Source organism: Heptranchias perlo, chromosome 3 (assembly GCF_035084215.1).
Source record: "Heptranchias perlo isolate sHepPer1 chromosome 3, sHepPer1.hap1, whole genome shotgun sequence".
Taxonomy (NCBI): domain Eukaryota; kingdom Metazoa; phylum Chordata; class Chondrichthyes; order Hexanchiformes; family Hexanchidae; genus Heptranchias; species Heptranchias perlo.
The window spans coordinates 101,562,566-101,578,639 of NC_090327.1; the positions used below are offsets into that span (position 1 = coordinate 101,562,566).

Genomic DNA, 16,074 nt, shown 5'->3' on the forward strand with positions numbered 1-16,074 from the left:
AGGTAAATAACCAGGGGGTATAGTTTTAAAGTAATTGGTAGAAGGATTAGAGGGGAGCTGAAGAGAAATGTTTTCATCCAGCAGGCGGTGGGGGTCTGGAACTCACTGCCTGAAAGGGTGGTAGAGGCAGAAACCCTCAACTCATTTAAAAAGTACTTGGATGTTCACTTGAAGTGCTGTAATCTACAAGGCTACGGACCAAGAGCTGGAAAGTGGGATTAGGCTGGATAGCTCTTTTTCGGCCGGCACAGACGGGTTCTGTGGGTTTCGCCAGGACCACTCAGCTCCAGACCTCATTACAGCCTTGGTCCAAACATGGACAAAAGAGCTGAATTCCAGAGGTGAGGTGAGAGTGACTGCCCTTGACGTCAAGGCAGCATTTGACCGAGTGTGGCACCAAGGAGCCCTAGTAAAATTGAAGCCAATGGGAATCAGGGGGAAAACTCTCCAGTGCCTGGAATCATACCTAGGACAAAGGAAGATGGTAGTGGTTGTTGGTGGCCAATCATCTCAGCCCCAGGACATTGCTGCAGGAGATCCTCAAGGCAGTGTCCTAGGCCCAACCATCTTCAGCTGCTTCATCAATGACCTTCCCTCCATCAGAAGGTCAGAAATGCGGATGCTCGCTGATGATTGCACAGTGTTCAGTTCCATTCGCAACCCCTCAGATAATGAAGCAGTCCATGTCCGCATGCAGCAAGACCTGGACAACATTCAGGCTTGGGCTGTTAAGTGGCAAGTAACATTCTCGCCAGACAAGTGCCAGGCAATGACCATCTCCAAAAGAGAGAGTCTAACCACCTCCCCTTGACATTCAACGGCATTACCATTGCCGAATCCCCCACCATCAACATCCTGGGGGCCACCATTGACCAGAAACATAACTGGACCAGCCACATAAATATTGTGGCTACAAGAGCAGGTCAGAGGCTGGGTATTCTGTGGTGAGTGACTCACCTCCTGACTCCCCAAAGCCTTTCCACCATCTACAAGGCACAAGTCAGGAGTGTGATGGAATACTCTCCACTTGCCTGGATGAGTGCAGCTCCAACAACACTCAAGAAGCTCGACACCATTAGGGACAAAGCAGCCCGCTTGACTGGCACCCCACCCACCACCCTAAACATTCACTCCCTTCACCACCAGCGCACCGTGGCTGCAGTATGTACCATCCACAGGATGCACTGCAGCAACTCGCCAAGACTTCTTCGACAGCACCTCCCAAACCTGTGACCTCTACCACCTAGAAGGACAAGAGCAGCAGGCACATGGGAACAACACCACCTGCACGTTCCCCTCCAAGTCTCACACCATCCCGATTTGGAAATGTATTGCAGTTCTTCATCGTCGCTGGGTCAAAATCCTGGAACCCCCTTCCTAACAGCACTGTGGGAGAACCTTCACCACATGGACTGCAGTGGTTCAAGAAGGCGGCTCACCACCACCTTCTCAGGGGCAATTAGGGATGGGCAATAAATGCTGGCCTCGCCAGCGACGCCCACGTCCCATGAACAAATCAAAAAAAAAGACACAGTGGGCCAAATGGCCTCCTTCTGTGCCGTAAGTTTCTATGATTCTATGACACGCTCAAGACTGTGCCCATTGGACTAGATGGAATGAAGATGGGGCCCATACCTGAGGAATTTATAGGACGGGTGTTAATGCGGACAAACACATCAAAGGTGGAGGTGGGGGAGTGGATGAGCATATCAACAGCTGCAGAAGTATCACGGTAAATGAAAGGCCAAAGGTTGGGCAGTTGGGAGTTTGAAAGTGTAATTGTTAGTGTCTTGGGGGAGAATGTTTCCAGGGTGGCTGCAGAACGAAGTGGGGTTGGAGGGACTAGTGGGATGTGAGTGGTGAGGGATAAAAAGAAGTGGTCAGAGATGGCCTTGCCTGTGATTGAGACCATGGGAACAAAGCAGACATGTGAGATGGCAAGATTGAGGAGGAGGCTGTGAGTGTGGATAGGTGGGTTTATACGAAGGGAGAGGTTTAGGGAGGACAAGAGAGCAATGAAATCAGAGAAGAGAGCATAAGGTGAGTTGAGATGGAAGTTGAAATCACCGGGAATGAGGAGCAGCTCAGTGCAAAGGCTAAGGGAGGAAAGGAGGTTGGGTATCTCAGAGAAAAACTTGAGAAGGGGTTTGGTGGGGCGTTATTTTAAAGGTGAGACAAAAAAGCTGCAACAAGGTAGGTGGTAGAAGGAAGGGTAGGTGCTGGAGGAGTAGGGGAAGAGACCGAGGTGTGATAAGGGCCACACAGCTACCATGGGGTTTAGGTGGGACAGGTGGTGGAAACTATAGCCAGGCAGGGAGGCTTCAGTATGGAGAAGGTTTTGCCACCCATAAACAAAGTTTCAGGAAAATCCAGGATGTCAGTACTATTATCCACAATGAGATTGTGGATGGCGAGGTCCTTGATCGCGTGTGAACGGACATTTTGAAGAGAAATATGGAGGGTGGGGGGGTTATTGTTGATCGGAGGCAGTGGTGGGTGGGGTGAGCGGGACTGCAGTGCACTGTGTGGGAAAGGAGAATGGTGCAGTTGAGGTTACTGCTGTTAAGGAGTCTTAATGACCCTGTTGTAGAATGCTGAGAGAGGCATAGAGAGCAGCTATGGGTTTGTTCAAGGGGGAGCTAAGCCAGGAAGAAGAATAGTGAGTGTTTGGGGTAGGTATTGGGGGTGCAGAGTACCTGCGAGAGGAGAAATGGGGCCTTTCATTTTGGTTGGTATCCAATTAGGGAGTGCAATGGTACTTGTATTCATTTGGGGTAATTCCGTGATCCGTTGTTGCCAATGGTTGCAGAGAATACATCCAGGGAAATCTTGGGCGTGCAGGCCAACAATTCCAAAGGACAGAAAGCCACTGCAGTGTGCCTGCGATTTCCCAAGATGCACAAGCTGCAAGCGCCACTCCCTGTAAAATCATCCCGAATAATCCAAAAGCTCGTCTGTGACAGCAACAGAAAGTGGATCCCCCTCCCCTTGAGAAACAGAATATGTGCCCACAATGTGCCACGTGCCGTTCCTGGTGCTGGTGTGAAGAGCTGTAGAATTGTTTAATCCGTTTCACTAGGAATCTCCCCAATTATGAAGTGAATTCAAGTTGAAACAATAATGAAACTAACTGCATTTCACGGCTGAAGCATTTGACTTGAATTGTGATTCAATCCAATTTTACCAACTTTATCCCAATTATTTTGTGTGGATTTGCACTTACATCTAAACTAAGAGGTTGTCTAGAAATGAGACTTGTGATAAAAACAGACACAGTCCATTCAAATAAATTCAGAGCTTCAGTTACACTGAATATTATCGGCCTCTGTGTGATACTGAAAAAAGTGCAACTAGAAAAAAAAATTCTGCTTGTCTCTCTGTCTCTCACTTTCCCTGTCTCTTCCTCTCTTTCTTTCTGACTATCTCTCTGTCTCTCTCTCTGTCTTACACCCACTCACTCTCTTTCTTGTAACAGCAGTTCATTCCCAGCACTGCAAAATAATTTGCTGTAATGATAAAAGACACCTACACTTTGTGATGACATTACTGCATTAGTCTTTTTAAGTGAAGTATTTTTACAAAACTACTTAAAAACACTTTGCCCATAACATAAACTGTTAGTTACTGTTTCACTACAATGAGTTGGCCTTTCCCACGTAGTTAAATCCATGTGTGTGCAAATCTGACTGAAGCAGTGAGATAGACTTTATGGGCTGGATTTTCCTCTGCTGCCAGTCTCGCTGAGGCCGAAAAATCATTTTGGGATCCTCTTTTGGTCTCTTCTGTCCCCCTTCCAACGCCCTGCCGCCTCTTCCAGTGCTGCACCACCAGGAGTTTGTGCCCTGAATCAGAGAATCACTAGAATGATACCGGGGCTTAAAGGGTTAAATTATGAGGACAGGTTGCATAAACTTGGCTTGTATTCCCTTGAGTGTAGAAGATTGAGGGGTAATCTGATCAAGGTGTTTAAAATGTTGAAAGGATTTGATAGGGTAGATACAGAGAAACTATTTCCTCTGGTGAGGGGATTAACAAGATGGGGCATAATCTTAAAATTAGCTCTAGGCCATTCAGGAGCAAAATCAGGAAGCACTTTTTCACACAAAAGGTAATAGAAATCTGGAACTCTCTCCCCCATAAGGCTGTGGATTCTGGGTCAATTGGAGTTTTCAAGACTGATATCGCTAAATTTTTGTTAGGTAAGGATATTGAGCTTAGGCGGGTAAATGGAGTTAAGATACAGATCAGCCATGATCTAATTGAATGGTGGAGCGGGCTCAAGGGGCTGAATGGCCTACTCCTGTTTCTAATATTCCTAAACAGAGAGTAGGGGTTAAGTGTAGCTACTCAGACGGGCAAAAGGTGGGAAATGGTGTTCCACAGGGATCGGTGCTGGGGCCATTGTTGTTCACAATTTACATTAACAATTTGGATTCAGGAACCAGAAGTACAATTTCAAAATTTGCGGACGACTCCAAATTAGGGGGGCACAGTTAATACAAAGGAAGAATGTGTCAAAATGCAAGAGGACATTAATAAACTTGCAGAATGGGTGTGTAATTGGCAAATGAATTTCAATATAGATAAGTGTGAGATGGTGCATTTAAGTAGGAAGACTAAGGAGGCCATATATTGCTTGGATCATAAGAGACTAAACGAGGTAGAGGAGCAAAGGGATCTAGGAGTACAGATATTCAAATCACTAAAAGAGGCAACATAGGTTAATAAGGCCTAAAAAAGACAAATCAAGCACTAGGGTTCATTTCTAGATGGATAGAATTGAAAAGCAAAGAAGTTATGTTAAACTTATATAGAACCTTGGTTAGACCACACTTGGAGTATTGTGCACAGTTCTGGTCTCCATATTATACAAAGGACCTAGAGACATTGGAGAGGGTGCAACAAAGATTCACAAGGATGTTACCTGAACTGACAGGATATCCATATCAGGAAAGTCTGAACAGGCTGGGACTCTTTTCTCCAGAAAAGAGAAGGCTGAGGGGTGACCTGATAGAGGCCTTTAAGATAGTAATAGGGTAGACGTAGAGAAAATGCTTCCACCTTTGGGGGAGTCCAAAACTAGAGATCATAAACATAAATAAATCTAATAGGGAATTCAGGAGAAATTTATTTACCAAAAGAGTGGCTAGAATGTGGAACACGCTACCACAAGGAGTAGTTGAGGCAAATAGCAAAGATGCATTTAAGGAGAAGCTGGATAAACACATGAGTGAGAAAGGAGTAGAAGGGTATCCGGATAGGGTTAGATGAAGTAGGGAGAGAGGAGGCTCATGTGGAGCATAAACGCCGGTATAGACCAGTTGGGCCGAATGGCCTGTTTCCGTGCTGTAAGTTCGATGTAACTCATTGTATATTCCTAGCAGGCTCCCTCTTGGTGGTGAATCCAGCCTTGCTAAAATAAACAACCTGCTCCAGGTATGGGGGCGGCAGGCAGAAGTCCTGCCTCACTGTGATACCGCCGCAGAGAGGAGAATCCAGTCGATAGAGTCAGAGCTCCTAGCATAGAGCTTTGTGTGACGGAAGCGCATATCAGGAATTCAGAGGAGAAATTGCGTGGGGTGCACAGTCCTCCAGCCCGAATACCTAATATACACTCTGCCACTGTGCCGAGAACACTGCCTTGTAAAGACAGCAGCCCCCCCCCTCCCATGTCCTTACCCAAAACAAGTAAAATGTTACCAAATCTCAATATTGGCCAACCCGTTTGGCGCCCCACAGCTCGCCAGTTTGATTTGGGGCCTCAAAATGGCAGCTGTCGCTTTGCAGCCGGAACGGACGGCCCGCCAGTGCACTTCGCTGGTCGGTCGCTCGAAAGTCAAAATCGGCCCCTTTTAATTTCATCTTCCCTCTTTCCAAAGTAACAGCAGTTCCAATTTTACTTGTCAAAGCTGCTCTTGGCACCATTTCAAATGAATGCAGCTTGTGTTCTAGAGACTGTGGTTTAAGAGTCTGCAAGGTTTCATTGTAAGATGTATTGTCACCGCAGCTAATGCTATGATGTAACTGGCTTGTTCTCCTGAGCGTGATTTATAATGGAAACTTTACAAGTGTCTGTGAAAGTTCCATTCCTCAGCAGAAAGTAATACCAAACAAACAGACGTTGGAACAGATAGATATCTAGCACTTCGCCAGTCGGGTTAGGGTTGGGTTCATAGAAATCGCTAATCACTTCAGTGCTTCAACATACTTGAGATGCTGAACAGGGCTGATTTTCCAATCTGTATGCTACCAGCAGGGAGCCTCGCTCACCGGCCGTGCTTATAGGAAGAAAGAACTTACATTTATGTTTACGTAAATTGGGCATGTTCTCACTGCAAAAGAGAAAGTTGAGAGGCGAAATGATTGCTGTTTTTAGCTTTCTAAAGGGAGTAGATAGTGTAGACCATGACAAGCTGTTACACCTTGCCCAGAAAAGTAGAACCAGAGGACATGGCCTACATTCGAAATGGGGGAAATTCAAAACTAATCTACAGAAACAATATTTCAGTGAGCGAGTGGTGAATCTATGGAACAGACTCCCTGGGGAGACGATGGAAGCAGGTAGTGTTGATTCATTCAAATGCAAATTTGATAGATTTCTTTCAGAAAATAACATTTTGGGATATAGTTTATGAGTAATTTAAGACATGGCATCTGGTAAGTGTAGCACGTTTGGGAGGAACAGGTGACTTTGGAGCTATGGTTCCCAAAGCTCATATAATTTCTGGGTCTGTGTAAACTAATTGATAGAAAGAAAAGAAAGAAAGAAAGACTTGCGTTTATACAGCACCTTTCACGACATCCCAAAGCGCTTTACAGCCAATGAAGATCTTTTGCAGTGTAGTCACTGTTATAATGTGGGAAACACGGCAGCCAATTTGCACACAGCAAGCTCCCACAAATAGCAATGAGATAATGACCAGATAATCTGTTTTAGTGATGTTGGTTGAAGGATAAATATTGGTCAGGACACCAGGGAGATGATTAGTTCGCAACTCCATTATCATTGTATCATGCAACTACCAGGATGGTAGAAGACGAACTAGATGGATCTTGGTCTTTTCTCATCGAGCAATTCCTATGTTCCCTTGTCCTTTACAGCTTCTTTCACATCCTCAGGATTCCCCAAAGTACTTCACAGCCAATGAATTACTTTTGAAATGTAGTCACTATTGTTTTATCGGCAAAAACAGCCGTCAATATCTGCACAGCAAGATCCAACAAAGAGCGGCCAGTTCTTCTGAAATCCTGTGCACCAGAGATATGGCAGGAACACTGTATCCCCAATACCCCAACCCATGCTGCTTTCTAAAGTTAGCTCCTCTTTTCTCCTGAGGGCACTGCTCCATGACAGACTACATTTCCAGAGTTTTTTTTATTTATAATGCATTTAGTCAGTGAGTCATCAGGGTAGTTCAATACTTGTGACATTTTCTGATAAGCAAAATATATTTCTTGCAGCTCACATTTTGTTTCCACTTAAAGAAAGAATTTGCATTTATATAACACCTCATCACATTCTCAGGACGTCCCAAAGTAGTTTAGAACCAATGAATCACTTTTGAAGTGCCGTCACTGGTGTTTTTTAGGCAAGTGCAGCAGTCAATTTGTGCACAGCAAGATTCCACAAACAGCAAGTGAATAAATGACCCAGTAATTTATTTTTGTTGGTGTTGATAGAGGGAAGAATGCTGACCAGGACACCAGGAGAATTCCTCTGCTCTTCTTAGAATAGTGACATGGGGTCTTTTACATCCTTCTGAGTAGTCAGACATTTGATTTGAAAGACAGCACCTCCGACAGTGCAGCACTCCTTCAGTACTGCACTGAAGTGTCGGCCTTGATATGTGCTCAGATCCTGGTTTGAGGAATAATATTCATATTAAATAAGGATCCTTCCTTCTCTATCATTTGAGGAAGTTTTAAGGTTGTTAAATTCAGTTGGAGGCTAACTTTATCTCTTTGCTTAAAATCACAGGGCTGGAGACAGAGTTTCTCTGCTAGATGATTCTAATGAAGAATGGTGGAAGGTAAGGCTCCTTAATCTTGTAGGCTGTAACGAGAAATTATTCCACCAGCTGATAAACACCTGGGGGTAAATCTCCCACCATAACTTTAGAGGAAGACCAGCGGAGACCCCAGGGAAATGACATACACGCTGGAAGATTGGGAAAACCCAGTGAAAATTCTACCCCTCAATAACCAGAAAATCTAAAGCACGTTAATAATGAGTAAAAATATTATGCGGTCACAGACACATAAAGGCCAATATTTCCAACCGCACATTCCCAGCGCCAGCCAGGATCGTCTCTGATATGTATTAAAATCACTTCACTCACAAACAGTTTTTGTAATAGTTTTTTTTTTATGATGAATGAGATGTTAGGAGAATTTTTTTATGCAAAGGGTTGCTAGGACACGGAATGCCCCATCAGAAATAGTTGTGGAAGCAAGAGTCTATTATAGCTTTTAAAAGGGAATTGGATAAATATTTGAAGAAGAAACATTTAAAAGGATACGGGGAAAGGGCAGGGGAATGGGACCAAGTGGATAGCTCTTCCAGAAAGCTAGCACTGGCCTCCTGTGTAGTCGAATTCTACGATTCTGTCCGTATACAAACATTGTCCAAAGTTTTCCACGCAACTCCTGAAGTATGATGACGTCTACTTAAGAAGAATCTTAAACACTCATGTAATTACTTAGATGGTATAACAGCTAAATGATACCACCACCACCTTCTCAGGGTAACTAGGGCTGAGCAATAAATTCTAGCCTTGCCAGCGACGCCCACATCCCAAGAAATGAAAAAAAAAAGAAATGATCAGGATGCATTTTGTAATAATAGCATTGCAGAATACATATGCAATCAGTAATAAGCCTGTATTCAAGGCTGCTTACTAAATGTGGTTATCTCAGATTAGATGATCATAATGAACATGTTAGGTGTGCAGGGTGCTGTAGGGAATTTGTTTTCAAATATTATTTAAGACATGGCCCCTCCTCGACATGTCCATGACAGTGTTAAAGAGAATGGAATACTTTTGCTCTTTGACCCAAACGCAGCAGTACACAGCCCCTTTTCAGATCCAACACAGGTCATGTACAAGCTAGGGGTTTTCCTTTCATTACCCTGGTTGGACTCCAAGCTCCAAGGTTACCATTTTCCATTCTCTCTCTTGGGGCTGAACTCTCAACTTTGGATGGGGTGTATAACGGGCGTCCGATCCTATACCTTCGGTTTTACACCCCCACCAAAGTTGAAAGCTTCACCCCCATTCTTCTAAGCAACCTTAGTAAAGTCGAGGGTGAATTCCTACCGGAGTTCTCCTGCCCATCCGCCCTAACTTCAGCAGAGAAGCCGTGGAAAATGTTCTAAATGCCATTTACGCTGTTTCTCTGGGGTGTCCTTGACTCTTCCGCCTAAGTTACGACAATCGAGCAGGAGTTCCCCCAGGGAAATTCACCCCCCCCTCTCAATGTTCATTGGGAGGGATTTTTTGTCTCATGTCCCCATGGGAACAGAGTTGCGACAGCCCAAATTTTTAGGTGCTTTAACAAAAAACACTTTTATTTCATCAATACGGCCTAAATTTGAGCCCAGACTCCAGAGGTGAAGCAATAATGTCATCCTATCCCACCGCACTCTCCTCCCCTCTAGCAAACTGGCAGGAGCTATCATTCATAAAGGCTGAACTAAAGGAGGACCTTCTCGGGGATGGCAACTGCTCCCTAATGTTAATATTGGAAGTGCATCTGGTGGGGTGGGGCCATGTTCTGAATGACTTCATCTCTTTTGAGCTTTGGCCTCCAAGGTAATCCTGTTGTCGACTGGTACGGCAACTGTTCCTTGTGTGCATCTTACATAGAAGTACATAGAATCGACAGCTCAGATACAGGCCATTCAGCTCAACTGGTTTATGCCAGTGTTTATACCCCACACAAGCCTGGTTGCACTCTAATTACTTCTGCCCACTGTGTCCCCATATATCTCTATTCCCTTCTCCCTCAGATTTGCATCAAGCCTCCTCTTAAATGCATCAGTGCTATCTGCTTCAACCATTCCACGTAGCAATGAGTTCCACATTCTCACCACTCTCTGTGTAAAGAAATTCCTCTGAAATTCTATATTTGATCTGATCATGGCTATCTGATATTTAAGCCCCCCCCCTTGTTCTGGACTCATCCACAAGTGGAAACAGTTTCTCCATATCCACTGTTAGCGGATTTTCCCCGTTACTGTTGCAACTATCGGTTGTTAATCCTTCAACAATAACTTCCGCTTGATTCTAGCTTAAGTGGTTATAAAATAGCAAGCTTAATAGATTGATTTACAACAGAGTTGTACTACAGCTGACTTCAACATTATATTCAACAGTATTATAGTTATAATACCGCTGCCCACAGATTACATTAAATGACAAGTAATCAGTACAACCTGATCTGTCCACGAACCCAAGTTGATCAGACTTAGCCTTCGTGGACTGCCTGTGGCAATGGAGTTCCGACCATCCCCTCTTGAGAGTTCTAACCTTTGGGAGGGAGCACGCCCTATCTTTATACTATTCGGCTGCATTGATCTGTACTTAGGCACCGCTGGTCTTATCTCATGGCCGTAAACCATCCCACTTTGCTGACTCTCAGAAAACATCAAGGATTGTTTATACTATTTGCTGCATAAACAGTTTGTTCCACCTCAGCCTTCTTGTTGTTTATGAAGCCTTCCACTGTTATCAGATCTTAATATGTTTATATCGTGGTAGTACGTCCTGTCTCTTGACTTCTTACTTGTTTTTCACTATTCTAATGCCTCAGCGTTCTTTCAATGACCTCTTGGGTGTTCATAGTTCTGAAGTTTCAGCGTTCTCTGTCTCTTACAAATTGTCTTTGTTCACACACACCGAGATACAACTTTGTCCCCCCTCTTATTAACAGCACCCTTTTGCTAAATGTTTGGGAGCTTTATGCGAGTTATGCGAGTTGGGATATTGACCATGCTTGGCTTTAAACCATATTTTAACATTCCACCCCTCCATATTTTTAAGATCTCTATCAGGTCTCCTCTTAGTCTTCTCTTTTCCAGAGAAAAGAGCCTGAGCCTGCTTAATCTTTCCTGATAGTTGCATCCTCCCAATTCTGGTAACATCTTTGTAAATCGTTTCTGTACTTCCTCCAGTGCTTCAATACCCTTTTTGTAATATGGAGGCAAGAACTGTACATACGGCTCCATCTAACCAAGGTTCTATATTAATGTAACATTACCTCCCTGCTTTTGTATTCTGTTCCTCTAGAAATGAACCCCAGTATTGTTTGCACTCCTTATAGCCTTATCAATTTGTGTTGTTGCTTTTAGAGATTTATGTATCTGTATTCCCAAATCTCTTTGCTCCTCTACCCCATTTAGTTTCTTACCTTTCAAGGAATAAGTGGTCTCCTTATTTCTCCTACCAAAGTAAGTCACTTCACACTTCACTATATTCAATTTTATTTTCCATTTATTCTCCCACACTGCAAGCCTGTTTATGTATACGGGATCCTTGGGCTTATAAATAGAGGCATAGAGTGCAAAAGCAAAGAAGTTACGGTAAACCTTTATGAATCACTAGGGGGAAAAGACAGGGGAGTGGGGCTAGCTGAATTGCTCTTGCAGAGAGCTGGCACAGGCTCGACAGGCCGAATGGCTTCCTTCTGTGCTGTAACCATTCTATGATTCTATGATCACTGATTAGACCTCAGCTAGAGTATTGTGTCCAATTCTGGGCACCATACTTTAGGAAGGATGTCAAGGCCTTGGAGAGGGTGCAGAGGAGATTTACCAGAATGGTACTAAGGATAAGGGAATTCAGTTATGTGGAGAGACTAGAGAAGCTGGGATTGTTCTCCTTAGAGCAAAGAAGGTTACAGGGAGATTTAATAGAGGTGTTCAAAATTATGAGGCGTTTTGATGTTCCCATTGGCAGGAGGGTCGGTGACTATAGGACAAAGTGCTCGAAACTGCAGACAGTCCTCTGGTTGTGGCCTTAACTAATGTTTTGTACAGATTCATCATCACCTCCTTATATTTTATTCAGTGTCTCTATACATAAAAACCAAAATCCCATTTGCCTTTCTCATGGCATTTTCCACAAGAAGCTGCACAAGTGACAAGGTACATCTCCAGAAGCATAAAACTCCACACAGCAAGTACAGGCAAGATATAGGACCCTCATCCTCACCAGCTCATAGAGGCCAGCAGAATCCCAAAAAGCACATGAGGAAACCTCGCAGCTAACCACCATACTTATTGTTTCCATTAATGGATCACTTTGTCGTGCCGAGGCAGACCATGTCACACCAAGTTCAAGAGTTACAAGGTGGAACAGCAGCGGTCCCTCATAACCCTAAACACACTCACTGCACAAAATAAAAACAACACTTCACATAGAGGTTGCAGTTAGACCTTCCTTAATGTGCTCATCAGAATGGCTGCCAGTAGCATGGAAAATGGTATAAGAGCATTTATAGATCAAAATGGGAGGTTTGAGTTCGTGAACCCATTGCGCTGACTGTTGTAAGAGCCATGTGCAGAACTCAGGAGAAAAAATTGGCTTACCATAGAACCATAGAGGTTTACAGCATAGAAGGAGGCTATTCGTCCCATCTGAGCCTGTGCCAGCTCTTTGCTAGAACAATCCAAAAATAATCCCACTGCCCCGCTCTCACCCATGGCCCGGTATCTTTCTCTGTTTCAAATGTCTATCTACTCTTCCCTTAAAATATACAAGTGTCTCTGCTTCTACCACTCCTTGTGGCAATCCAATCCATGCTCCAACAACACTCTGTGTAAAGATATTTCTCCAAACTTCTCTCCTCATTCTTCGTCAGTGACTCCCCAATCAGAGGAAATAGTCTTTCCTATTCACTCTTAAAGGAAATACAAATGTTGAATGTACATTTATTTTCTAGGGGTACCCCTATACTTGAGACTTTATTTGGTGCATTTCCAAAGGGCACAGCACTTTTTGGGATAAAATTTTGTCCTCACCGCATGGGTGATAATCTCGTGGAGCAAATCACTCGGTTGTTATGGGATCCACCCGATTTTCGTTTCCACTGATTTCAATGGAATGAAAATCGGATGGGTTCTATATCAGATGGAAATCCGTTCCACCAGATTACTGCCCCTGCACTAAAGACAAAAAATTACCCCTTTTTCTTCTAAAAATGGACAATTGCTGAATTGTATTGAAAATGACTCTCTGTCATTTCGAAATTAATTATTTCTCTTTCTATTTTAAAACCTTTTTCTTCTAGTAGCAGCAAATAATCTATCACAGGGAGAATAAAAGTCTTAATTAATTTTCTTTTTCAAATCAATTGTCTAGTAGCAAATAGAGGATTTGAACCTCACCTTGTTGAGTGTGGGATCATTCCAGTCAGGGCTGCAGGCCACAAACTTAAAATTGTATGCATTCCTTTCAAATGTGTTCACCCCCCTCCTCCAAGCCTAAAAGTATGGAAATTAGTGATGCTTTTCTGGAGGGCTATGGGGGCATTCTCAACCTGGAAAATTTTGGATTTTTTACATTCAAAATGTTGCATTTTGGTTAATTTAAAACACTTTAAAGTACAGTTGATAGATTTTTAATCTAGAAAAGGAACAACAAAATGCTATTTGGGTTCTTAACAGACAAACAATTCTTCAAAAGCTACCTCAACAGTCATTCTCCAGCATCTGATCTCCCTCCAACCCAGCTCTAAGAGGCAGTTCATAGAGTCCCAGCACTCCATCCACCCTCCCCTACCCCCCCCCCACCCCCATCCTGCCCACACAGATACTCTCTGCCTCTCCAACCCATTAATTCATGCTGACACTCTTCTCCCTCTCACCCCCCACCCCCCCATCACCCCCTCCAATTCAACCTGGCATCCTTCTCCCCACCAACCCAGCCTGAACTGGTGCTCTTGCACATCCTGTTCAAACTGGCACTGTTTTCTCCCCAGTTCAGGCTGGCTCCCCTTCACTTTTCTTCTCAATTAATGCTGGCACTCTTCCCTGCCTTCCTCTCTTTCAGTTAGTGCTGGCATTCTCCCCACCCCTTCCATTCCAGTTAACGCTACCACTCTTCCCCATCAGGGTGCCAGTCCCAGCTTCTCCCTCCTTGGGGAGTGATGCGTTAGTCAGGCATCGCAGTAGCAGTAGCAGATTCTCTGCTAAACGTTTCTAGCAAGAAATGGTTGATAGCTGGTTCATTCTGCACATTTTTTTAAAATAAGATGACAGATGGTCTGGTTCAGAAGGAGACTTAGAGAGAGAAAGTTGCTTTTACACAAACACTTAATCTAGACATTCCTCTGGTTAATATATTTATGTCACATGCAAATTGAGCGTTGCTGTGGATTGGGCCTTTTGGAGCATTTGTCCACTTTTAATTCATCTTCTTAAACTCTACCTGTGCACCCAGTGTAATGATCAAAGTCTGAGAGTAAGTCGTGTTTAGCATGTTAAAGTCATGTTAAGGGTCAGTTAAGGGTGTCCCGTGCAAGTTTCTGCAGCATTGGACTTCCCACATATATTTCACGTATAACTAACGATAAAAGGTGGTGCAGCAGAGGGAGCCAGCAGAACTTTCCTTTTGTATCAGCAGATGGCTTGAAGGAAAAAGAGAAGCAGGAAAGGGTGACGGGGGATTTCAGAGGGCAGAGCTGAAAGAATTAATTTATGTAGCGCCTTTCACGATCTCAGGATGTCCCAAAGCACTTTACAGCCAATGAAGTACTTTTTTTTTAAAGTGTAGTCACTGTTGTAATTAAGGAAATATGGCAGCCAATTTGTGCACAGCAAGGTCTCACAAGAGCAATGAGATAAATGATGATCTGTTTTTGAGGGATAAATATCGGCCAGGACATCGGGAGAACTCCTCTTCTTCGAATAGTGCCATGGGATCTTTAAAGTCTACCTCAGTTTTAACATCTCATCTGAAAGTTGTCACCTCGACAGGGCAGCACTCCCTCTGTATTGAACATTGTCAGCCTTGGCTCAATTGTAGCACTCTCGTCTCTGAATCAGACGGTCATGGGTTCAAATCCCACTCCAGAGACTTGAGCACATAATCTCAGCTGACACTTCAGTGCTACACTGTTGGAGATGCTGTCTTTCGGATGAGATGTTAAATCAAGGCCCTGTCTGCCCTCTTAGGTGGACGAGAAAGATCCCATGACACTCTTCGAAGAAGAGTAGGAGAGTTCTCCCCAGTGTCCTGGTCAATATTTATCCCTCAAACAACATCACTAAACAGATTATCTGATCGTTATCACATTACTGTTTGTGGGACTTGCTGTGCAAAAATTGGCTGCCTCATTTCTTACATGTGATGGACTGGGGTTGGCAATTGTAAACAATTTTACAACACCAAGTTACAGTCCAACAATTTTATTTTAATTCCATTTTAATTTTATTTTAATGTGGATTTCAGTTCCACATTCACCTGAGGAAGGAGGAAGCCTCCGAAAGCTTGTGGATTTTAAAATAAAATTGTTGGACTATAACTTGGTGTTGTAAAATTGTTTACAATCATTTCTTACATTCCAACAGTGACTATGGGCCCAATTTTCAAATCAAATTGCGGGTGTATTGGGGGCGGGGGACCGCGAAAATCGGAAAGATCCCAAGCGGGTGAGGAAGCTGGTCCCAACCCTCCGACTTCTGGGTTTCCCACAGACGCGCCCATGTGCCGCGCGCTTCCCGAATGCGGAAGTTAAAGAACCAAATGTACCTCATTGAGGAACTTAAGGTACTTTATTTCTGACATAGTAGATAGTTAAAAGGGTTTTAAACTTACCTGGGCGGCTTTCCCACGGCTTCCGATTCACGCCTGGTTTCCCGGATCAGGCAAAAATAAACAAAATAAATTAAATAGAAAACCATTACACAAAGTTACAAAACAAAATAAACCTACCTTTCCACCGATGTCACCTGCACCCCCCTGCTCCGATGTCCGATGTCTCCCTCTCTGATGTCCCTCTCTCAGCCCCCAATGTCTCCCTCTCCAATGTCCCTCTCAGCCCCCAATGACTCCCTCTCCAATGTCCCTCTCA

At 43.9% G+C, this 16,074-nt stretch overlaps 1 protein-coding gene across 2 annotated transcripts in view; it reads left to right on the forward strand.

Annotated features, from left to right (window-relative positions):
• stac (SH3 and cysteine rich domain) overlaps positions 1–16,074 on the forward strand; it is a 154,445-nt gene that overhangs the window by 111,897 nt on the left and 26,474 nt on the right. For both annotated transcript variants that reach the window (XM_067981301.1, XM_067981310.1), the window contains exon 9: positions 7,979–8,030. In XM_067981301.1, coding sequence (XP_067837402.1) covers positions 7,979–8,030 — 52 coding nt within the window. The remainder of the gene's footprint in view (positions 1–7,978; positions 8,031–16,074) is intronic.